Source organism: Teleopsis dalmanni, chromosome X, assembly GCF_002237135.1.
Source record: "Teleopsis dalmanni isolate 2A chromosome X, ASM223713v2, whole genome shotgun sequence".
NCBI lineage: Eukaryota > Metazoa > Arthropoda > Insecta > Diptera > Diopsidae > Teleopsis > Teleopsis dalmanni.
The window spans coordinates 73,096,713-73,121,512 of record NC_051848.1 but is presented as its reverse complement, the minus strand read 5'-3'; the positions used below and the strand labels follow the sequence as shown (position 1 = coordinate 73,121,512).

General features: G+C 28.3%; 3 protein-coding genes across 6 annotated transcripts in view; 2 read left to right on the top strand and 1 right to left on the bottom strand.

Moving 5' to 3' along the window:
• Positions 1–1,649: 1,649 nt before the first annotated feature.
• On the top strand, positions 1,650–6,619 carry LOC119662470. The gene is made up of 5 exons (XM_038072093.1): positions 1,650–1,758; positions 2,421–2,650; positions 4,359–5,104; positions 5,189–5,428; positions 5,484–6,619. Exons 2-5 carry the CDS (start codon positions 2,475–2,477, stop codon positions 6,218–6,220), a joined length of 1,899 nt encoding a protein of 632 aa, XP_037928021.1. The 5' UTR covers positions 1,650–1,758; positions 2,421–2,474; the 3' UTR covers positions 6,221–6,619.
• A 4,658-nt stretch (positions 6,620–11,277) lies between these two features.
• LOC119689666 lies at positions 11,278–24,713 on the bottom strand. Of its 3 annotated transcripts, XM_038104544.1 has the most exons (6): positions 24,627–24,697; positions 14,768–14,843; positions 13,345–13,678; positions 12,611–13,254; positions 12,412–12,555; positions 11,278–12,357 (listed from the first exon to the last, which is right to left on the bottom strand). In XM_038104544.1, the coding sequence occupies exons 3-6, from the start codon at positions 13,518–13,520 to the stop codon at positions 11,519–11,521; spliced, it is 1,803 nt and encodes a 600-aa protein (XP_037960472.1). In that variant the 5' UTR covers positions 13,521–13,678; positions 14,768–14,843; positions 24,627–24,697; the 3' UTR covers positions 11,278–11,518. The 3 variants fall into 3 exon arrangements, with proteins under 3 accessions (XP_037960472.1, XP_037960473.1, XP_037960474.1); XM_038104545.1 differs by lacking the exon at positions 14,768–14,843 and having other exon boundaries at positions 24,627–24,713; XM_038104546.1 differs by lacking the exons at positions 14,768–14,843; positions 24,627–24,697 and having other exon boundaries at positions 12,611–13,210; positions 13,345–13,433.
• LOC119689665 overlaps positions 20,035–24,800 on the top strand; it is an 80,653-nt gene continuing 75,887 nt past the window's right edge. For both annotated transcript variants that reach the window (XR_005253469.1, XM_038104543.1), the window contains exons 1-2: positions 20,035–20,116; positions 24,313–24,503. The gene's annotated coding sequence lies outside the window, so the exon portion shown is untranslated. The remainder of the gene's footprint in view (positions 20,117–24,312; positions 24,504–24,800) is intronic.

Here is a 24,800-nt window from a genome sequence, read left to right as displayed (position 1 = left end):
AAAACATGAGTACATGGATTAATTATTAATTTTAATGCTTCGAAGCAGTTAATTATATACATTGATTGATTGATTGACTTAATATGGTACCCACACTGTCAAAATAAATTATTTACGCTATGAAAATCTATTTATTATCATATCTTTCATATATAAAATATTATAGATAACTAAATTATATTGATATTTAAGTCAGTAAAAATACTTTCATCAAGACGATCTAAAATAGTCAAATCTTTAAACACGAATGTTGTTAAAAGGATTAAGCTTTTTAATACAGCTTTTCTAAAGCAGAATGTTCGGTCATTGTTTTGGGTTCTTAATGCAAAGTTAAAATCTTTTGTGTTCTTAGTTCTTTTTTTTTTGTTATTTGACATATGTGAGAGCAAGTTTTGTGTTTCTTGTGGAACAAGAAGCTTTTTAAAAATTTGTAGACAAATTTATTGTTTACTTTGGATATCTGTAACATCCAGTTAACATATCTTAAGAATATGTTTTAAGTTAGAACTCATCTGAACTATATTGGTACACAATAAGTTCATAAAAAGTTATTTGAATCTTACTGTTGCCTGTTCCCGTATCCAAAATCAAGAAAAGTGAGAGCTTGTGAAAGCAGCTTGTCATGTCGTATTTTATAGAATTTACTTTAGTACATATATATATATATATATATATATATATATATATATATATATATATATATATATGTAAGTTAAATCCAAGTAATGTCGAAAAACATCTGATTGATGTTCTGTTATAAATATGATCATATCAATTAGTAAGATTTTTATCACTATTTCTAATTTCTAATTTAATTAAATTGAAAAGTTCAGATTTTTTCATTTTCATTAATAAAGAGAAAAACACTATAAGCGAAATGTTAATTTTTTACCATATGTGATAATGGTCCACCAAAAACAAGTAGTTCCTGTAAACAATGGTATAGCTAAAAATAGTTTGTATAAACGCAATAAAATATATATGCAGCAAAAATTTTAGTTACCATATAATTACTTTGCGAAGTAAAAATAGATAAAATCTCGGAACCCACTCTACTGTTATGCAAATATCCTTATCCCCGACATAAATATAAGCTGGCACTTACTAATTACTTATTAGTGAGTACCCCAATTCTCTAACATGAATATATGAAATATTCTACACATAATGGTATATAAAACAAACAATATTTATATGAATAAATGAATATAAATAAAAAAAAATCTATTATTATACTTATCTATCATTATCCAAACTATTTGATACAAAAAAAATCATTATTTCTATACTTAATCAAAACGGTAGAAAAACAACATACAACTAAATTTACTAGATTTTTATTTGAAAGCGTTCCCATATCTTTCTGTGTGCAAGAACACTGTTCTTTTTAATTTCACTTGACTTGAACTTGAAAAGTATGGTGTTTAGCTGTAACTACCATTATATATAAAAAGAATAAATTAAATTCCACCTAATTAGCTTGGGACGTTCACGAAGCTTATTAACACTTCATGTGGAATAAAATAGCAACGTTTTTACACGTTAGCTATATGGTATATGACAACCCTTAATAAATGCTAGATGCTTAACCTATATTACTTTATAATACATCTCTGTGTTAGTTACTTCAAGATTCAACATTACAGCTACTTTTCTTTTCAAAATAAGTCGCTCGCCATTGTTTGGATATCAAATAAGTTCGTTCGTCAGTTTTACAAAAATAATTAACTTAAAATTACAAGTTTCGTGTATTTAAAGGTAAACAGATATCTGATATAACGTTGTACATTTTTTATAGTTAATAAATATTGAAAATTATTTATTGACTTAAATAAAGCAAAAGATTTCCACCATTTTGTCATTCCGGGATATAGGGCGACATATTCTATTTCTAGAAAATTCTTTAATTCTGTGCAATTGAATACAATACGATTCAGTTGGTAGTGTAGTTCAAAGTAGGTGGTTAGTTTGATAATTAATAGCTTTTAGAGTTAAAAATTGAATTTGTAAAGTAAAATTAATACAAATCGTTTTAACTCGGTTTCGGATCTATTTCAACACGAAAGCCTTCGTAAAAAATTTATTAATTCACTTTTTTCGATAATTTTTGATTTATAAAATCAAAAATTTTGCGAGAAGTTATTTTAATCTGAAAACATCTTCAAACTGGTCAAAAGTTAAGCCTTATAATTACAAATGTTTACATGTCTACAAAATCCTCTCGGCACTGCTATTGGCCGTTCTGCTTTATGGACTTTTGATTTTTTTTTTCGACTTCAATTAATACGGCGCATTAATTTCATTTTTAAACGATATACTTTAGATATATTCATATATATTAATGTAGATATATATATATATATATATATATGATAATTTGATGAAATGTAAAAATTGCAAAATCTTGTTTTTTTCTGCAGTTTGAAGAATTTATTTTCTTTCTTTATGTGACATATCACGGTCTCAAACCAAAAATGGATTTATTGGATATACGTTGTGGCTGTGGCGTAGTTTTGAAAACGACATCCGATCAATATTTTCAAGGTATAATTATGTATTCTGATCAAAGTTGCATTGTGTTGAAAGATCTAGTTATGTGGCAACAGGATCCGGAGGATTACGAGTACCTGGATTCAGTTCTATATTTTGAGTTAGTATCTTGTGCCTTTATTTTTATTTTGTATCTTTTTGTTTTGAATAAGTATCTTGTGTCTTTGTGACGTTAATTATTATTATTAATTTGATAAAAGCTATAGCGTTTAGAAAGAATAATACACGAAAAAGTAAAACGCTGTTATATCTAATCCATAAATTGACATTTCTGTTTGTGTAATTATTTGTAAACAAGAAAAATTAAAATTGATATAGTAAAAATTTACAACTGTTAATATAAATTTAGTTTAATCTTTCTATTGAGGTTTTCAACAGATTTTTTCTGCATGCCAAAATGTAAATTTTGGTGATTTTAATAAACTTTTAACTGAAGTAAAAATACTAGCATCTCGAAAAAAATGTTTAAATTTGTTTCCTATTAGATACGGAGCTCTGGGGTTTTGATAACCCATGTATTAGGACTTATGGGGTTTTGATACCAATTTTTAAATGGCCATACCTAAGAATTTAATACCCCATGGATTACGACTTATGGGGTTTTGATACCAATTTTTAAATGGCCATACCTAAGAATCTATAAATGATGGAGGCTTAAAATTTTTCACAATGTAAGAATAAGTGATCAAATATTTTAGAAATAGCTTAAACAATTGGTGCTGCTTATATTTAAATACAAATTTTAATCGTTAATTTAAAAAACTTTTTATAAAATATACATCGAGAATAAATCATTTATATTTATGAAAGGATTTTATTTACAAACTAAAATTTTTTCGACGACACTATTTTTAGAAATAATTTTAAAATTTTAAATGAACCTGTATCTCCCGAGTTAGGTATACGCACTTGATTTCACTCAAATGAAATTTTGAAGTATATACCATAAAAATATTAACTTTTTATATATGATTTGGATTTATCATTAAATTTCTTTAAAAATTTAAAATTTTCAAAATGATATTAGTTTTATACGTACTAAATATAGATTAAATTGATTTAAAAAAATTATACCACCTTAAATATTTAATTTTTTTTCTGAATCTAATTATTTTTAATTAATCAAGAATATTAATTTTTTATATTTGATTTGGATTTAACATTAAATTCTATTTAAAAGTTTAAATTTTCACAATAGTATTATTCTTAAAAAGTATTTCTAGAAATTAATTGATAAATGTTTTATTTGAAATAGTCCGGACCATTTTGAAAAACCTTTTTGTGTCTAAAAAGAGTAAACTAATTTTTAATTAAGGTTAACGATTATTAGATTATAGTAGTGTAGTGCATCATGAATTTCTTCAGCCATGGTGAGAGAATTTTTGATTTTTACACCATAATTTCGCCAAAAACTTAACTCACATTGTTCCATAACTGTCGCAGTTTTGACACTATTTGAGATTAATACGCCGAATCTCTATACACCTTAAGGGTTTTTGCAAAAAGTTTGGCATAAATGTAATATATCGAAAAATGAGTACTTTGAAGACATTAAAACAGATTTAAAAGCTAAATAATGACTTATAATTTTTTTTTATTTTTTATTACTATACTATAACAATAGATTTAGATAAAACCAATCTGGTTAGTTTTCGTACAACTTTTAAATCGAACCCCTAAGCAATCAAAGTGGGGGGAACAACAGTGATATATATAAATGTGTTATGTTAAAGCCAAATAAAATTTAATTAAAAATATAGCTTATTTATTTGAATTTAATTTTTTTATATGGTCATTCATTTTATTAGCGTGTGTGATATTGCTGATTTTACAAGAATTGCTCCATTCATGCCTGTAGAGGAGTATTTGCAAATTAGATCAAGACAAGCAGCTAGTATCTGTTCATCAACTGATGTGCCAAAAACTGTTGTTAAACAAAATCAAAGCAAACCAACTTTATCGCAACAATACACACCACCTATTATGTTGCCTTCAATAAATGTCTCAGCAAATACATCCAGTTTCCAACCAATTCGTTTACCACCACGTCATATTGATAAGGTTTCAGCTGAGCAATTTTGTGTAATGGAGCCATTTGAACGCATGCCACCGTTACCAGCTTTACCATTTGCAGAACGTCAACATTATTTACAACAGCGATATAATATGTTTGCTTGTCCACCAATTGATTATAATTATGTCCACAACCAAAGACTACAACATAATGATAAAATTCTAAGTTACAATGCAGGGGCACCAGTATTACCTGACAGTTCAATAAAGCAAGTGAGGAATTTTATTAACATTAACAATATAAATACCGCTGAAATTATATCGTGGCGTACTGACCCTGGTACAACTTCTGGTACAACTGTCAGTAAGAATCCTAATATAACATCAAAAGGCACTGATCTTTCTGACCAATCTGGTGCAGTTGTTAGCAAGAATCTTAATGTAACATCAGGAGACAGTCATCCTTCTGGTTCTTCGAAAGACACTGCGATATTGTTTGGCCAGTCTTATGAAAATCAAATATCATCAGCTGTTGTTGCAAGTAAGTATATATATTGAAATGAAGATTAAGATTTCAATAGAAATGAATAACTGTATCCGAAAATAATAATTTTTTTTTATTTAGAAAAAACAAGTAAAGATAGCAATACTTTGGATAAAAACGCTGAAATTATTAATGAAAACTTAGCTGATGCAAGTAATACGTTTACAATGCCTTCTTGCAGTTTTACAGCGAATGCAAATACCACTAGTTTGTCGCATTCAATTGATGGTAACAAAGCAAGTTCTAACTCCGGTAAGAAAAAAAAGGGTTCTAAAATAAAGATTTCCAGTGCACCTTCAACTTCGAATTTCATCAACGATGGTAGGTAAATTTGTTAACACTGTCTATATTAATTTATTTAATTACCGTTGTTTAGATAATCCAGTTTTTGTAACTGAGAAAGGACTTTTAGTTCCAAGTATTAGTTTGTCTAAACGGTATGAGATGCAAGCAAAACTAGCAGCTAGAGGTGTGACCGCTCCCGAACAAAATATATTATTTGGACAAAGAATAACCGACTTGATAGTGACAATGCTACACACGTGTTTCGAACCAAAAAATAATATTATGAATGCTACGGGTGCGATTTTATGTGCTCGAAATGAAAGTGCATACGAACTTAGTATGAATGTTGTGCTTTCTTTAGCAACAATTGGCTTGAATACATTTTTACACATAAGTAAAAAATCGTGTTATAAGTCGGCATCAAATTTTGAAATGCATCGTCATTATCGACATTTTCAGGTATTTTCAGAGCGGTGCCAGTTAATTCGAAATGTCAGACTTATACCCAGAGCCGATTTTGTTGTATTATTGATGCAAGCTAACCATGATGAAAAATGGACTACAGAGGTACTAGCTTGGGTTAATCGTACAAGAGCGCCAGTACTTGTGGTCGATCCACCTACAAAGTTCAATATATCCAATAGTCTTAAATATGCAGTACTTCCGATACTGCCCGTAGATGGTTTTCAAGCACAAAAATATATACAAAGTTTCTTATGCAATTTAAATGTGCCGAATGATTTATTACAACAATATACCGGAGATGAGAGAGTTATTTATGAAGCAAATAATTACAGCGTCATAAAAATACTAAATGACAATAGGTAAACCACTAACATTTAGTTAGTGGTCAATAAAATAAAAACACAAAATCCATCACATACACATATACTTACAGACACACACACATAAAAACATACGCGTATACAACAATTAACACGACAATAACAAAAATATGTTATAAATAAAATCAAGGGCAGTATTTAAAGGCGGTTACTGCTTCAATAAATCCAGACATTAAACCGTCAATCTGGAACTAATAAAAGCAACTATAGAATCAATAAGAGATCTTATCTTACATAAGCATACGACATACGACAGTCATAATACAATCGTAAACGGGGTTTCAAACGATGAAAGCCAGCCGCAATTGTTTAAAGACTACAATTTGAATGTATCCCTAAATCGTTTGGTAAATGTTTCTAATAAATCTTCAATTTAAATGCAACAAGGATATAATTAAAAAATTCGTATTAAATACACAAAAATATTGTTGTTTGTTGTTTGTCACAAAAAAAAAAATTAATTGTGAACAACTAGAAAAAAGGCAATTTAATTGCCTTGTTAATTTTTACAAAGTATTTTGTTGATTATAAAACATGGTAATTATAACAATTTGCAATTATAATTATTAATAAACATAACAAAAAAAATCAACATCTCTTTAAAATGTTTATCTAACAAATGTCCCTTTTAAACGCTTTATCTTCGGCTGTGCACTGATAATTATATGAAAAAAGCATAAATATGTTATATAATTACATAATGTGTTAGATTTCTTAGCTATGTATTCATGTTTTTTTGTTTTTCTCATATACATATTCATTTATTAATTAGAGTTAATTTTGATTAGTTATTTTGTACGGGCACTACTTAATGCAATCAGTCAAAAAAATTCTTGCACAAAAGTGCTATGCATTAGCTCTACTAATTAGTGATTACCGCACATTAAATTAGAAAAAGGTATACTAACTCGATTGATTATACCGATCCAATATTATCCAATATTATCCAATATTAGATTCGAAAAAAATACTTAAACTATTTTACTCTTAAAAGTAGTAAAACAAAAGGCACCAACACAAAATGTTCCAATTAGAAATAAGATGAGTTCTTGGGCTAGAGAGATGTCGAAAAATCAGAAGTGTTAAGTAAGCAATTAAGTAAAATGTTTATCCTGATTGATTGTGAACTTCCACAGCATATTCAGTATTGTGTCATTCACAAAAAGTTTTAAAATGAGAAACTTGAGAAAAAGTTTTAAATGATATGACTTATTAACGCTAAAAATTTAAAAAAAAAAAACAAGCAAGCGATTATACTTACATTAAGACTGAAAAGTTTTCGGAAATTCTCATTTAAAATTCGCGCGCTGTATATTTTTCGATATTTTAAGTTTATGTAGTTTGGCAGCACTGTCCTTAATTACTATGCCAAAAATGAGCTCGATCTGTCAGACAGTTCGTTTACGGCAGCTGTTGAAACCAGTTCACCTCAGTAGTGCGTTGCGAAATGTCTTCGACGGTCGTACGACCGTCCTGGAAGGCTTTGTACCACTCATAAACTTGAGTTTTCGATAAAACTGATTCCCCATAAGCCTTTTGTAGCATTCGCAACGATTCTGCACACGAAATTTCGTTCGAAACACAAAATTTGATGCAAACTCTTTGTTCAATATTTTTTTCCATTGTTTTTTTCGCAACGCCCTACTGAGGTGAACTGGTTTCAACAGCTGCCGTAAACGAACTGTCTGACAGATCGCGCTCATTTTTGGCATAGTAATTAAGGACAGTGCTGCCAAACTACATAAACTTAAAATATCGAAAAATATACAGCGCGCGAATTTTAAATGAGAATTTCCGAAAACTTTTCGGTCTTAATGTATAATTACAATGCCTCATCATCGCTTAAGGCATCATTCCATCCCACTGAAAAGTACAACAAATAATAATAATAATAATAATAATAATAATAAGGTTAAATCGCTAGAAGACGTTAAGTTCTTTATACCGATAAACGTAGAACCTGTCTCTCCAAGTTTCTGGAAATACGTTTTCTTACAAAAATCGTGAACAGAAAAAACCTGATTCTAGATCATAATTTAGAATTTAGGATACATCATAATATAATAGCACGAGGTCATAGGCTCGTAGAAAAAATTATAGCACACGTTGTTGTATTATTTATTTTGTATGCGAAATTACTTGAACGTTAAGGGCCATAGTTGTAATATATCTTTTTTATTTTCTTATCTTATAATTTTACTATAGAACAGTGTATTAGTCCAATAAAACCATCTATTAGAAATGAATAAATGGCAGTGTGAGTAAGCAGTGGAGAGAGAGAGTTGAGATAACGAAACTTAGTGCCTAGATGTATAGGCATATGTAAGTCAGAACGTATCGGCGTGGTATGGAGAGAAGGAAGATGGGTGTAGGGAGTAGGGGGTATGGGGTATGGCTATTGTAATTATTGTAATTTAAAATTTAAAGACAAAAAATGAAAAAATGATTTTACATAAAATTAAAACATATTTTTCGTTACAAACACAATTTCTAATGACTCATACTTGGTACAGTCATGCTTTGAAGCAGTGTTACAGAGATAGGAACTAATGAAAACACATTGTCAATGGATTAAAACCAAAGTTTCTCAGTGTTTGTAGTCATCAAAAATATGTGTAGTATAAAACAGTAAAGGTTTATAGATAACTAAATAGATATCAGAATTTTTTCAAGTGTTTTTATTGTTGGCAGCATAGAAGAACAGTGGCATATATTTGAATCGATTTTTTTTCAAGCGGTAGTAACTCAAAATGGATAATTCATTAGTCGTCTCCTCAAATACCTACACAGTATCTTTCTAGTTGTCATTTTAAAAATCTCAATCTAATTAGATTGCAAGGTTACAAAAAAAGACTTGCAGAGTTCTAATAGATAAAAGTTTTAATGGTTGCAATTAGCGATCAAAACAATCCCGATGGAATTATCGGGAGTAATGCTGGATGAAACAGTTTGTTTTGACAAACTCGAAGAATTTCTTGGAAGAGATTACATATCTCTTCCTACTTTCTTAGTTTTTGACAATATAAGTTGATACAAGATTGACTAAAAATTCAGACGGAATTAGAGAGTTAATTTTAATGCCTATTAATTTTACTACTCAAAAACTTTTACAATTAATTTGAAGAAATGTTATGATATGTGTACTTTATGATGATATGCGTTATGATTTACTATATATGTTTTTTTGCAAAATAGAAAGAAATAAGTCTATGGGCACTCGAAATAAATCTGTTAAATGACTTTGCCACTTCTCGGTAGATAGTATTATTTTTAGCCAAAAACTGAAATTGTTATATAAAGTGAGCATTTTTATACGGAAAATTTTTTATAAGCACCATAAAAAGCACCATTAAGCGTTGTGGCTTAGAACTTGCACCCTTCTTTTCTCCTGACCGCTGCCAATGTTTAAAATGTTGCAAAATTGACGTATAAATTGTTTTTGCAGTACCACGGCTTAATCAAATAATTTCTATAAACTAAATAAATGATTAAGTTCACATTATTATATTGTACTATTATTTACAATATATTCGCGTTATTGAAAACTATATCATTTATAAAATCCCCCACTCTAGATTTTTTGGTCCACCGAAATTATCAGAAGAATCTTCCTTAAATGATTAATTTTCAATTAAATGTGATATAATTTTATTCATTTTTACAATCTTTGTTTTTTTTATTCTAGTTTAATTTTTAACTTTTAATTCGCAAGTAAATGCAATAAAAATAAAATATCAATAATAAAATAAAATATAAATATCGAGAACTATTTGCCAATCGAAAACAGATTTAATTTTTTTCACTGAGATAGATGCTTTGTAACTTATGCATCATAATTTTCTATCCCTAAAGAAACCATTATATATGATAGCAGCGCTCTACACATGGAACTATATATGCAGACAAGCACCTTACAGAGTGCAGTTTAAGAGAATCGTTGTGGCGCTATGCTCCACTAAGGGAAACGGATTCTAAGAAGAAAGAAACCTTATAAGTTAGTCGTTTATTTTTGTTCAACCTAATAATTCTATGATATATATTTACATATTTGCAAATCTCAATCTTATGTGTCATGTTAACTATATGTAAATAAGTAAGTCTTATTGTATCCTTCATTTAATTATAACTAGGTTAAAAATTATATTAAAGAATACACATAGTAAATGTGTGATTTGAGAATTGAATGTTTTTGCTATAGAAGTTTGGGTAAGAGCGAAAAGAAAAAAGAGAAAATTAATTTCCTTTAGAGTTATAGAACGGTCGAAGTGTTATTTATTAACCGCCCAACTCTTGAATCTATTTATAACTAATACTAATAACTTTGTACAGCAGTCGCTTAGAAATTATAATAGAATTCCTGTATCCAGAAAGCTTTGATTCTAACAAAACAAAATTTTTTAGATTTTGTATATGTATTTTTTTAAGTCGGTAGCTGCTACCATTAAGTTTAGAATGTTGTAGGATTACATTACTTCAAAATCTTGGATTGATTATTTGATGTTCTAGATATGCATATAGCAGATGTTGCCATTATAAAAATCTTGCCAAAGTCTAGTCAGTGTAGACACAGAATTAAAATCTTACCAAAATCTAGCCAGTGTAGACACCCTGTCAGTTTATTATCCTTTTTATAAAAATTTTTTTAAAAAATTGTGTAGTACCTATTCCTATATACCTATTTGAGGAATACAGCAGACTTGGTACTTACTGTAGTGAACTCACATTTGAGTTCAGATTTAGACTATTCACAAACTTACAAGTTAACTTAACTATAATCCAACAGCACTCTTTTATATTTTACTCATACATAAAACTTATTCTATTTAAATAAAAGTTTATACTCTGCACTTGCTGCTAAAAATAATTGAAACACTTCCTTACTCGACTTTCATATTTGATTAGACAACAGATCCAATAATATATAAATATTGCAGTTTTTACCAACAAGTTGGAAAGGACGACTGTATATGAATTGTTTTTTTTTAAAGAAAAGAAATAAAAAAAAATGAGAGACTTGTTATATGGATGTGTATATATGTATTTATTTTGATAATAATAAATTTATCAACTGTAAATTTGGATTGAATTTTGCGCACACTTTAATTTTTCATTCTATGGAAATGTCAGTCTGTTGAAAACGTATATAACGTAAGTCTATTAGATCACGATCAGTTTATGGTTAAATTGTTATATTAAATTACTGTAAAATCTATAGTATGTAGCTCCAGGATATTCATTTTACTACAGTTGTTGTACATAAATTGTAGACTTTGGTATAGACTCAATTTTCATAAAGTAACTGAGTTTCAAATTCCAATTTTGTGGATTCTTCAACAGATATCTGATTAATAGAAGTTTTGCTTGAACTCATTTCGGCTTTAGTAATCTCAACAATATCATTAACACCAAAAGGTGATTTATAATGTGGTATTATGCACTTGATCAACTTCTCCGGTACAGATAAATTACAGAGAAATGTTTGCATGTAGTTGTATTCGTTGAATCCTTCAATTGGTAATATTGGAATGATTGCATATTTGTGACAATTGGCTGTTTGTAGCTGGCTGTTTACCGCAGGATCTACGAAAAACAAAGGAGCTTTTACTGTACTTATCCACATTTTAAGTTTATCACACAGTTCAATATTATTATCAGCTTGCGTTATAACAATGACAAAGTTAGGATCTGGTAGCTCACTAACTTTGGTAGTAACTTCATTACTGCTACGAAAAAGCTCAAAAAGTTTATTGTCTGACGGTGCAATGGTTGGTGTAATAGATTCATCAACGTCCATATTTCGATTAACATGAAACCAAAGTTTAATACCGCAATTAGACAAAAACAGACCAGCATTTATTCCAATATCGTAACTAATTTCAGTCTGAGTACTTATTATCACACCTTTGACGTTCCTAGGCTTCTTATGTGGCTCATGAAAACTGCGTATCATCATAAATGCAATGTCACAAATATTGCGAGCAAACAATAAGTTTTGCTCTGATTGCGGTCTTCCTTGTTTTAAAAATTGCCTTTGTATATCATGCCGTGTGTTAATATCAACTGATGGCACGAAATAGCCTTCCATGGTTTGAAAGTAAATACCATCCATATACGCTACACCTATAATTTCAACAATTAAATTATTGGATAATTTATAGATTTAAATAAACAAACCTTCACTGCTCCCCGCTTCAATACGTTTAGAGTGGAATGATGGAAATAAATACTCCTGTGGATTAGAAATTCCACAAGGTAAACAATGGCTCGCAATTGCACGAAACGGTTTAGTTTGCATATGTTGTACGGTTTTTAATTGGGCTGTGGGAGAAGAATAAATAAATTTAATCTTAAAATATTTGAGTGCATTACTTACTGCAAGTCATATTGTTAGATTTTGCGATTATGCTCGTTTGTGTGTCAATGACTTCTACGGCAATATCGGACGCACTAGCACAAAATGTAAGTAAGGATGGATGCCTCGATATTTCTATACTTTCCTGATTGTGCTCAATATCAAAATCAGAAGTGGAGTTTGTAATAATTACCGGTTCTTCGTTATTAATATCACATTCTTCGGCCATACTATGAGTATCACATGTGCTAGAGGTCAGAGTTGAGTCAGAACATACATTCTCCACAGCTGCAGTTAAAGACCTTTCAATAGGATGTTCGTAGTTTTGAATGGGAACTATTGCTTGTCCTCGTCGCAAGACAGGCACGAAGTAAGTATTTCCATTTTCATGAGTATACATATGCGTTTCACAATATTCAGGTTGTTGTTTATCAGAATCAGACGCGCTCACACCGTTCTCATCATTTTGTCCTTCTGTTAAAGCATCGAGTGGCCGAGATTGTGCCGAAAGTAGACGAAAATACCTTATGGGAGCATTATGTATTTCACGTACTTGGTAGGGAAAGTGAGTAGCAAGCGTAGGTATTCTAATATAAGGTGTAGGCATACCAGGAACCTCACCTTTAAAAGGTGGAATAAGTGTATATCTTTGCACAATACAAAAGCTACAATTATGTAAATTAATATAAAAATGATCATTATATTTTAATATCAATGATTTATATTTATATCAAACTAATTAACTGATTGCTTACTTAAAAGATTTAATCCGCTCCGGATTACGATAAGGTTTTCCAATCAATTTAACTTCGTACAATGTTATATAATCTTCACTAGATTCTTGGACCAAGCCCTGGTATACCTCCTTTTGAATTGTTTCTATAATAATTCCACAACCAGGAATTAAGCGCTTAAGTTGTTCTGCTAACATATTGTTGCAAAATATCAGAATTTGGATCAAATAAAACTCTTAACTTTATCGGCAACAGTTCTAATTATTAGATAAAAAAATGCTTTAAAAGCAAATCTGGCTTTTGGCTTTTCAAACCGTATATCAATTCAATATCAAGAATTTTAAAATACGTCAACCTACGAAAATATAATAAAATGTATGTTATATGTATGCATGTAATAAGTACACATTTATTTCAAATCTTATAAATAAATCCGTTTATAAATTCCGGAAAGGAATTTTGAGCACGGGTTGTAACATTTTCAGCAAAATAAATAAAATCCTTTGCATCGAGACGTAAATGAAGTAACTAATGTTCTTTCACGTTGCATCGTTAGTCGTTTTTTACGATCGCCAAATTGCATGAATTTTTTCTCATCTGTCACACTTGTTAGATTTGGCACCTAAGGACTACTCTACTGACTATCAGATCTAAAAAGAATGCTCTAAAAGGAAAAATGTTTACTCTAACAATGAAGTCATGCCTGTAATTACTGGGTATTGAAAGGCGTGCGATAAACTGTTCTATAAATAATGCCTATAAGTATTAGAGAAACGCTGGAATGTATTGTAATTAAGGGAATCCATATTGATGAATGAAAAATATATTGTGACTTACTGTCTAATATGCTGTATACTTTATCTTCATTTCTTACACAATTCTAGTACATATATATATGTATTTGTGTATATATCAAATGCCTTAGACAAAACATAATTTAGCAAAAAGTTATCAGAGATAACCTAAATATCTTAGCATCCCTAAAAAGTATTCTAACAAATCTGCTGTTCTCATGGGCATACATGGTTTCCTGGTAAACAGTAAAGCATTGTGCGTTTAAGGCGAATCATTAGTATAGACGAAGAATGGTTTATCTAAGTGCAGGAGATCAGGAAGTTAAAAAACTCTGAAATCACTTTAGAGTACTTTGAAAGCCATTGCTAATGAATAAAAAATACTAATGTTCTCATTCACTACTATTGACTGACCTGAATCAATAGTTTACTAATAAAGATCATGCCACTGTTAGACAGGAGTCATATGGTGTTGCACCAAAGTTAAAATATATAATTCAATAAAACAGGAAACTATCATCAAAATTACTTTTTGAACAATTGACTGTTTCTGGAATTTTATTACATTACGGATACACAAAAACACCGTTACATACAATTAATTAAAATCTAATAGTTATTAAAATATATATAAATATAATTGCACTTACTTAAGATAGACAAGTCCAAATACCTATCGCTCCGATGTACTTCCAAATTCCGAATATTTTTTCAATACAATAGTTCCTTGAAAACATAAAATTAATTGCGACACTATTTTGCAAATGTATTGTTCAATACGTGATGGAATATTTTTTTATTCATTAAAGTTGCAAAAGAAAATTTAGAAATTTTGTAACAATATATATACTTCTTCTTTCTATTATAAAAATTTTACATTTTAAAGTTACAGGAAAAAAATTATAATTAATATGACATTATATATTGACAGTTAACTCTAATACAAAATTTGTCATTAGTCATAGAACAAAAAGAAATGGTAATAGGCAAGTATATTAGAATATCTTATTGTGCTTTTACATTACTATATTGCACATAACATATTTTCAAATTTATCTCGACAAATATCCAACAATTACTCCCAGAATAGATATAGTATATGTCAGTAGAATGGAACAAAGATACAACAATAAAATACATTGTAAAACTGGTTTTAAACTTTTTTCTTAGTATATAATTTGTTGTTGCGCAGTGTCCTTTCGTAGGTCCATGCTATGTATAGTGTCACGGACACGTCAAAATTGGGTCTTTCAGGCTATGATGAAAATGCATATTATGCACTCTTATACTTTTTTGTTGTGCTTAAGTTTTTAAATCAAATATATACATACATGCATACTGAACTACGAGACACAGATAGCCACAGCTTAAATTTTTAAGCTTTTTAAACCGACATATATTTTTTTCTCTCACTCTCAATTTTTTAATTTGCATTGAAATTAACGTTCCCGTGACACTCTACATAACATGAGCCTTAATAAAAAGAACTACAACAGCGTTGATTGTGTGCTCTTTCTTACGTTTTTTTTTTTGCTCTCTTTCCAAAATAAAATCGCATAGCAAAATTAAAATGAATTCTAAGAGAACAAGAAATGAGTACAAGCAATATTTTTATGCAATTTCTATTTTATATAATATTATATAATGGATTATATAATAATCCACACAATAACACAACAAACAAAGAAAAAGAACAAAAAAACAAATCACATGGGACACACTATTATGCATTTCTTAATGTCCCACTAGATTTTTGTAACCTTGGTATACTTCCTCAAATAATTTCAATGTGATACTCATACATGAAAAATTAACAAAAAACCGCATATTAAAAATTTTTCCATAATGTAAAAATTTTAAGAAACATTTATAATAAAATATTATATTTATATGAATTATTTGTTAATTTGTCCTGCAAAACAATGCTAGTACTAGGCTTTACATTAGCCGTCATTTTTTTTTCAGAGTAGCAAAAATATACTCGCAACTTACGCAAGAAAACGTGTGAAGCAACAACAATGCTCTTAAAATCCTCAGAGTTAGGTTTTGGTCGCCAAAATATTTTAAGACCAAAGTTTTAATGCGGCCAAATTCAAAAATCAGTCTGTTATGAATGTTCATTGAAAATATGTTTCAAAATGCAAGTCGTTTGTATCATATCATATTGTACACAACATAACAAAAAACATATGGCAAACAAAAGCATTAAACATATATTAAAAGTGCTGCCAATTTCTTTCAACCAGAGGTAATGTTATTTTTTTCCTGCTCTGAAAGAAAAAATTACTGCTATTGTAAAGTTATTTTCAGGCACATATTGCGGAATAAAAGTAAAGATAATACACTCTCTGAATTTGAATTTAATATAATATCAAAATTTAGTTTAAAATGACTTTCCAATAATTTAAAATAAAGTTAAATTATAACTCTAAATTTATGTACTATTGCTTTTTGTTTTTTTTTTTGTGTAATAATTTAATTTTTAAACTTTAAATTGCTATACTTTCGACTATTTCGAAATGGCAAGACTGTCCATCACCTGTTTAGTGATAGTTGATGTACTTTTTTCAAAACATTATTGTTTACCATAGAATTTTAACATAATAGTACAAGATCATTTATCGCTGTAATTAAGTGGTAAACTACAAGTTGCTACTACTAACCCTCTTCAACACTTTAATTTGAATAAATCTATCGAGCTTCGAATCATAGAATGTTATAACACAATTGACAGTGTTGCAAGAGATTATGAAGGTAGCTTTCGCTGACAAATGGCACTTCAACTAAATATATCGAAAATAACCATGCAAATATATGAAAAAATATACCAAAACAAGCTCAAAGTGATATCCTACAAATTTTAAAAAGGATAAAAATTCATCGATGTTAAACAAGAATGGACTCAAGAAGTGAAGGAGCACGACGCAACATATTACCGAATATTATCTTATTGGATGAAAAAATTTCCCCAATTGAACAATTTGTAAAATAACGAAATGATTGTAAAATTAAATTAAAATATTCGAATTGCAATAGGAATTCAAGGATAATCGTTGTGGACGGTCAATCTTCTTGGTATTTTTGAACATTGTCGTCATGAATAATTTTAGATACATGCCGTAAAAAATTTTTTAGAAGTATGTTTGAAGCAATGCACAATTAAGTATCTTGGTGAGAGAGAGTATATATTTCAACAAGAATCTATACGGCCATGAAAATACACGGCAATCAACAATCATTTCATTTTATTTAACTTCCGTTGCCCAGTAGCCTCCACTATTAACACATGAGAAACCGTTTAGCTTTTAGGAATAAGACATGTATAGATACAACAGAGTGTTGGCTTGCTCAAGAAATCTGTTCCGAAATTTCTTTTATGTTTCAAGTAAGTTGACTTTACTAAATAAAATTTAAATTATTTCTGAAATACTCCGTTCTTCAAAATAGGACTTTGCTATTGTTTAAGTGTTATTTGAAAAAACTCCATATCCGAAACAAGAACAAAGAAATAAATAAGAGATTATTTGCTCTCAAGCCAAATAATGGTTTACTAACTGTCGCTGTGTTTATATGAATACCAAAGGTTATAAGCGACTTGAAAGGCTCCATCTCCCTTGTCCTTTGGCGAGCCTAACATTCCTAGAGGGCGCGTCCCCAGGTTGCGGATAGTGGAATACCTCCCAGATATGGGTAGTAGGAGGGAAATTAAATACTTCCTGTGGACCAAATAGCTCGAAGTAAACTTCGTTATCAAACAAAGGCAGCGTATAATTCAAGGCAGTGGACGATTCAACAACAGTCTGGTCAAAGGACCGAATTTCTAATGGTGTCTCTATTTCAGCGTCTGTTCAGTATGTTAGGTGCGGCTTAAAGCGGTCGTCGGACTTCTAGCAAGCGGATCGCTATACACATTGCTTGCATTTATCCGGGCGGGAGAACAAACAAATGAATAAACCACCTCTTAATTCATGATTGTTGGAGGTCACGCTGCTGGACGTTCATGTAAAAATAGGTGCTGAAATGGGCAGTGATCATTATATGTTGGTTGCCAAACTGGGTTACTGAGATACACTGGGTTGTAAAAATAAAGCCAGAAAGATCTGGATGTCGGATAGAACTTGGCTTCGAATAGAAGAAAGAATAAAAACAAAGAAAGCAATTAACGTTGAAAATATTGAAAGCGGTAAACTTCCGCAAAAAATTTTTTGGAGGCATATGCAGAATGCTGTTACGAAAAAACTAATACATATAACGATTATTCGCAAAAAATGGAAAAACTGCAGATAAGAGAAAAAATCACCTTAATATAGGTCTAGTCTTTGGAAAAAATATTTATATATTTTTTGTAAAGTAGTGTAACCAAAAAGTGATTAGTTGTAAAAATAACACAACATGAAAAGCTCAACCCAAACACTAAATACTTGCACATAAAGTATTTACTTGTCCCCTGTTGACACGAATAACTAATGCACTGTCAGCTAATTGCTCACGGCACAAATATATCAGCCTTAAAGCTCCTAGGCACTATGTTAAAAGTACCAACATACTGCCTGGTCAGATAACAACGTCGATTGCGTGCGTACTATAAAACCAAAATACACAGAAATTCAAATATAAAATCCCACAACAGTAATGCTCTTATTCTAAGAGCACAAGAAATGAGAGCAAGTCAAGAAAAATATTACAACAATTTAATTGTAAGAGGCAATACTTCACAACACAACAACAATAATGAGTGTAAATTGAATAAACGAGCGAGTGTAAAAAAGAAAAGAGCAAATTCTAATTAAAACCCGCATCACATGCAATGGTGTTTTTTCTACAAGACGAAAAATAAATAAAAATCGAAATTACGTGTGGAAGGAACGACTAGTATTCCACACCAATAATGACACACTTGTGAAACCGCTAAATTTCGTGTGGGAGGTTGAAGAGAAAGAAGCCTATAGATATAATAAATGTAACTTTAAATGACTGCATTAAATTAAATTTATTGTGTTAATATATTATATAAAAGACTGTTTGTTATAATAATATTGTAATATTATTATATAATATATTAATATATATAATATTATATATTCAATTTTTATCATACTAAAATCAGAGATGAACTCTGATTTATTAATATTAAACAGCCTTCGAAAGTTATTTTTTATAATAATTTTGAATAAACAATTTTTTTTATAATTTTATATCATATTTTACTTTTAATACGAGTTCATTGGCTGAAAGTTTTTTTTATATAAATACAAAAATCTGTACAATTTCATCTTAAATGTCAAAGTGTCATTCCTGCTCAACCGCTGACCTTTCGTCATATGAAAATTCTTGGAATATTGGATTAACTCCAAGCGCATTCCTCATCAACAGTTAATCTTTGTTTAGAAATTAGTTACGGATATGCTTTCACATTATTCAAAGTGAACAGCCTCTGAATTCCTAAAAAACAAGTGAAATTTTCAACACAAAAATGAGTCAAATTTTTATTGAAGAATTTAAAAAGTGAGAACGTAGAACTTTAAATTGTTTGAAATGTTTTTTTTTTCTTTTAAATTCAATTAGTAGCATTATTTTAGCATCTTTGTGTTGTATTTGGTTTTAGTTTGAAGTTTTTGTGTATGACCCCTCTCTTTTTCTCTCTCTCTCTCTCGTATTCTGTAGCTCACACAATTCGGATCATTCAACAACAATGGCAACAACAACAAAAACAGCAACAGCAACAAGTAATACAATAATAGCAAGTACAACGGCTTCAACGTTTCTTTTAATATTTTCTCTTTCTCTCTATTCGTGTTTCTTTTGATTTGTCGCATTTTATGTGTTTGCCGTTGCTTGCGCGGTTTTACTTGGGTTATTGTGAGGCAATTGTTAATCTTACAATTTCAGTATATTTTTACCTGTCGTTTTAGCAATTCGCGTGTTGGACGTGTGTGTGTTACTGGTTACTGCTTTGTGTTTTGTGTTTACTGCAAACGATACTACGCTCAAAGCAAATTGTTAGTAAGAAAAATAAAGTCGTTTTCTTGTCAGTTTGTTAATGCATATGTGTATGTTATATGTATGGTATTTATGCTTTTCGGTTGGTATTCCATTCTGCCGCTACAAAGCTACTGCTTTGAAGATTTTCTTAAGCAAGTTTAGTGAGTGTTTGGCCTTCGTGTCGAATGGTACAGTAAACGGTTGTGGAATATAGGTCGAAATTGAAGCTAATTATTTATTTGAGAATAAAATGCAGTGCAATATAATTTAGTAATGAATTAAATTAGGGCTAATAATTTCTTTATAATATAACTAATTAGTTTACATAATTAAGTGCAAAGGATTACAGTGTGACTAAACGTGTAAACTTATAAATACAAACAAAGGATAAGGAATTGCTAATTAAATGAACTATTGAATTTAAAATAAAAAGTATAATATATGTACATGCAACAATATGTTATTAAAAATTTTCAAGTGCAACCAAAAACAAGAAAAAAGCAAGCATTGTAGTGGTGAACTAGTTTCCTCAAAAAAAAAAATTTGAAAATTTATTAAATGTTAAATTGGAGAAAATCTATACATAATTTGTATGATCTTTAATAATAAATGAAAGATTATTACTCGTTGTTCGTTCTTAAGTGTACAGGAATATTTTGAACAGTGGTTGCGCTCCCATTAACCGCACAACTCCATTTTGTAATACCAAAGAAGAATCAAAGGCGCGTTACAACGTTAGAATGTGCAAGTAAAAATATACTAACTTGCACAAGCATACATACATACTTACAAATATACAGATTAGTACATAAAAAATACAAATGTTGCCATATAGAAGTGAAGACAATTTCGAGAAGAAAAAAAAACAGAAAGAAAATATATACGTACCAAATATATATATACATATATATATATATATAAATTTATATTAAGAGAATAAGAAAAAAAGATAGAAATATTACAAGAAAATAAAATAACAAAAATGTGAATACTAAAACAAAAAGTTATTGCGGTTTAAGTAAAATATTATAAAATTCCACTATATTTCAGATACAATATATTGTTGTTGTTATTATTATTGTTATTGCATTAATGCATTATTATCTAGTGATGTTTGTACATTTGCAGCATTTTATGCATTTTTAAGTTTTGTATTTATGCAAAAACTCAACGTAAATACAAGCACTCAAACAAAATAACAAAAAAAATTATAAACCCAAGTGTCTTTTACCACAAAAATCAACTAAGTTTCATGTGCAAAAGCCTCACAGTATATTTAAGTGCAAGTGGCAAGGAAAAGGCGCCATTTATTTGAAATCAATACATTTATGCTTTAACAATTTAAATGTGCATCGAACAAGTGCAGTTTCAATAAATAATATCAGCAACAAAGAAGAAGACTTAACAGGTGCTATGTTCACTCTCATGCTCATAAGTCACAAATTGCTAATTAAGTTCGTTGTTTAAGTCTTTTATTTTTTGTTCAATTTTGTGCATTGCTTTAGTTTGTATGAAAATTTTATTATATCAAAATATTGCGAATACTTATATGATAATCAATGACTAAATTCATGAGATATAGAGTATTCTATTGTAAAATTATGTACTTATAAATATTAAAAAATATATGCTAAATAGGAGTAAGTATTTCGTAAGAGATGCGCTATTATTACTATCACGTGATAATATAGCAAACTACAACTTTTAATAATTAATATTACCAATAGAAATTAAAATTGTTTATAATGCTTATTTAATGTTTTTTATTATATGGATGGGAAACAATTTTCTTAAATTTTCATAAAATTCTACTTTTTATGTAAAATAATAGATATATAATAATATATATAATAAAACAATTTTAAAGACGAAAATATTATGATTACTAATGTAGACAATATTGTTTCGAGCTCTTTTAAGATTTATTAAGCCATTCCTAGATGGATACTTTTAAGTTTGCCAGAAAACGAAGTTAAGGCTTTTAATAAACTCACTACTATCTGTTATTTCAAGATTCTAATTCTTATTCGGTATGAATGTAATGTGTCCGTTTACCATCAATAGCAAGATATGAGCAAATAAGACATAATAATAATGTGTCATTCCAAAATACACAAAATCCCATTAATTCCATCTTTAGGGCTGAAGTAACAATTAGTAATAAATGAAAACATTTTAAAAAATACATCAAAGTAATTATTGGAATGATTTTATTATGATTTTATGGATATTTTTTATTATTTTATGGATATTTTTTTTTTTTTTCAAAAAAAAAAAAATAAATGAACTTTTTATTATAAAATATATAAAATAAAATATAAATAAAATATATATAATAAATAATATTATATGCAATTTATACAAAAACAATAATACTACTAAGTTTTATGATTAAGAAAAAAATGTCTTTATCCTATTTACATAGAAAGATACTAATGTGGATATAAATAACACTAAATCACTCTTTGAAAAGAACTTAGCTTGATTTCTAGTCTCTTTACTACATATTCCATTTTTGTTTTTTAAAAATATATTCTTTTAAGGATTTCGAATTCAAATTAAATTATTAAATTTAATGAAATTAAGCAAAAATACAATAATTAAATTAATTGAAATATTAATTTATTATTTTATTATTTCAAACAATAGTACGTGATAGTACGTGGATCAAAAAGTTTTACTTTCCTTGACTTACTAAAAAATTTCCAATTAAATACTTAATTATTTATTTAAATCAAAAAATTATTATAGAAAATTCTTACGGTCAACCAGTAGTCTTAATAATTTTAAAAAGACTTGTTGAGTAATATATTTATATTTTTAACAAAATTCTTATTTTGAATAGAATGCCAAATACCCATCACCATGGTCTTCTTAAAAATATTTCTTCTAAATGTAATTCGTAAATAATTGTTTCATATTTTTGTTAGTATTTTAATGTGTAAATAATAATTTTTAATTAAAAATGTTAATTTTGTTGTTGCAATTTTTTACTGTTCAATCAAAACTATTTTGTGTTCTTTTTGGATATATTTATTATATTTAATTACTCTTAAATAATTTTTTTATAATTTTATAAAAATTATATATCTGTAAATAATTATTTTTAATTAAAAATGAAAATTGTGTTGTTGCTAAACATTATATATTACAAAAAATTGTTTCTATTAGGAAAATAATTTTTTTTTTTTGAAATTAAGCAAAAATACAATAATTAAATTAATTGAAATATTAATTTTTGATATAGTGCCATTGTGCAATAACAACTATTATAATAAACTATTTCTATTTTATTATTTCAAATAATAATAATTTATTATTAATTATTTATTATTAATTAACTCTTTCTATTTTATCATTTTAAATAATAATTTATTATTTTCTATTACCACTTCTTTTCTGTTCAAAATATCTTTTTTGTCATAGGACAACATATATTACATTACTCAATATATTTTCAGTATTATTTTTATAAATTTAATAATTTTAACAAAATCATTAACAATAACTGCAGGTATTTTCTTAATAAAATAATTATTGATAAATACATATAAACAAATCAAATCACAGCGAGCAAAGAAATCTGAGGAAGTTAAAGAAGCAAAAATTTCACAGTTCGTTTTAAGTATACATAGCTGTATATATCCATATTTACGTCTAAGTATATATATGTATATAACGTATTCGCTACTTTTACTCAATTAATCGGATTGCTAATAAATATTTGTATTACAGAGACACATAAAATCGAATGAAAACACATAGATACTTTCTTATATTGAGGTATAGCAAAAGCACATATAATATAATATAAAAAAGAATTTGTAAATATTTTAGGGAGTGGCTTAGGCATAGTTCATATGGACAGTAGAGAAATTCAATAATAAGAATTAGTTAAAATAACAATGTTCTTCATTTTTGGATCTATTTTACGTGTGACTATGTATCTGCAGATTGTGGCGAGCATGACACCAAAAACGAAATATGTTAATAGCTTTAGTTACTTAGCCGCATTAACTGATGTGTTACTGTATGAATTATTCATAAATGCCGCGATTTAAGCCGAAATATATTTAGAAAAAGACTCATAGAGAAATTAGTAACAGAAATCTTAAAGACTTTTGGATAGCATTTTATTCCATCAAATAAAGACTTTAATTTTTAACACAAAATCACTTTACAATTTTAATTAAATTATATTAAAATTTTTTAGATAATATATTCGGCTGTGAAATTATATAATTATTTTTCGCTAGTTGCCATAAAAACGCGTCAGGCAGTGTTAAATGCAAATTAAGTGCAAATTTCTTATAAAAACTAGACAACTATTTTACTGAAAACTACGTCTAACTGGACACAAAATACAACCACGCATAAGACTGGATTTATGTACTTAAGTTAAAGGTAAGTTAAAATATAGTAAAAAATTGAATAATAACAATTGATTCAATAATTGAATGGTTAACAAGAACCATAATTATATTAATATTTTATTTATTTAAAAACTATTTAAAATATAATAGTTACCTGAATGATTCTTTGAATTTCTATGCTTTTAACGTATACACTATGTATTTTTAAAATTAAAGGCGCCAAAAGTTCTATTACTATTTTTAATTATAATTCTTTGAAATAAATTGTAACTGAAGTTGAAAAATTTTTAATGTAAGTTAAATACAAAGAACTGTCAATCATAATAAA

Excerpts from the sequence above, each read along its gene's own strand:
- LOC119662470 (XM_038072093.1), top strand. The coding sequence starts at position 2,475 with ATGGATTTATTGGATATACGTTGTGGCTGTGGCGTAGTTTTGAAAACG. Across the intron at positions 2,651-4,358 it reads GATTCAGTTCTATATTTTGA|CGTGTGTGATATTGCTGATT; the intron begins GTTAGTATCTTG and ends TCATTTTATTAG. Across the intron at positions 5,105-5,188 it reads ATCATCAGCTGTTGTTGCAA|AAAAAACAAGTAAAGATAGC; the intron begins GTAAGTATATAT and ends TTTTTTATTTAG.
- LOC119689666 (XM_038104545.1), bottom strand. The coding sequence starts at position 13,520 with ATGTTAGCAGAACAACTTAAGCGCTTAATTCCTGGTTGTGGAATTATT. Across the intron at positions 12,556-12,610 it reads ATCTAACAATATGACTTGCA|CCCAATTAAAAACCGTACAA; the intron begins GTAAGTAATGCA and ends CTTCTCCCACAG. Across the intron at positions 12,358-12,411 it reads TGAAGCGGGGAGCAGTGAAG|GTGTAGCGTATATGGATGGT; the intron begins GTTTGTTTATTT and ends TTGAAATTATAG.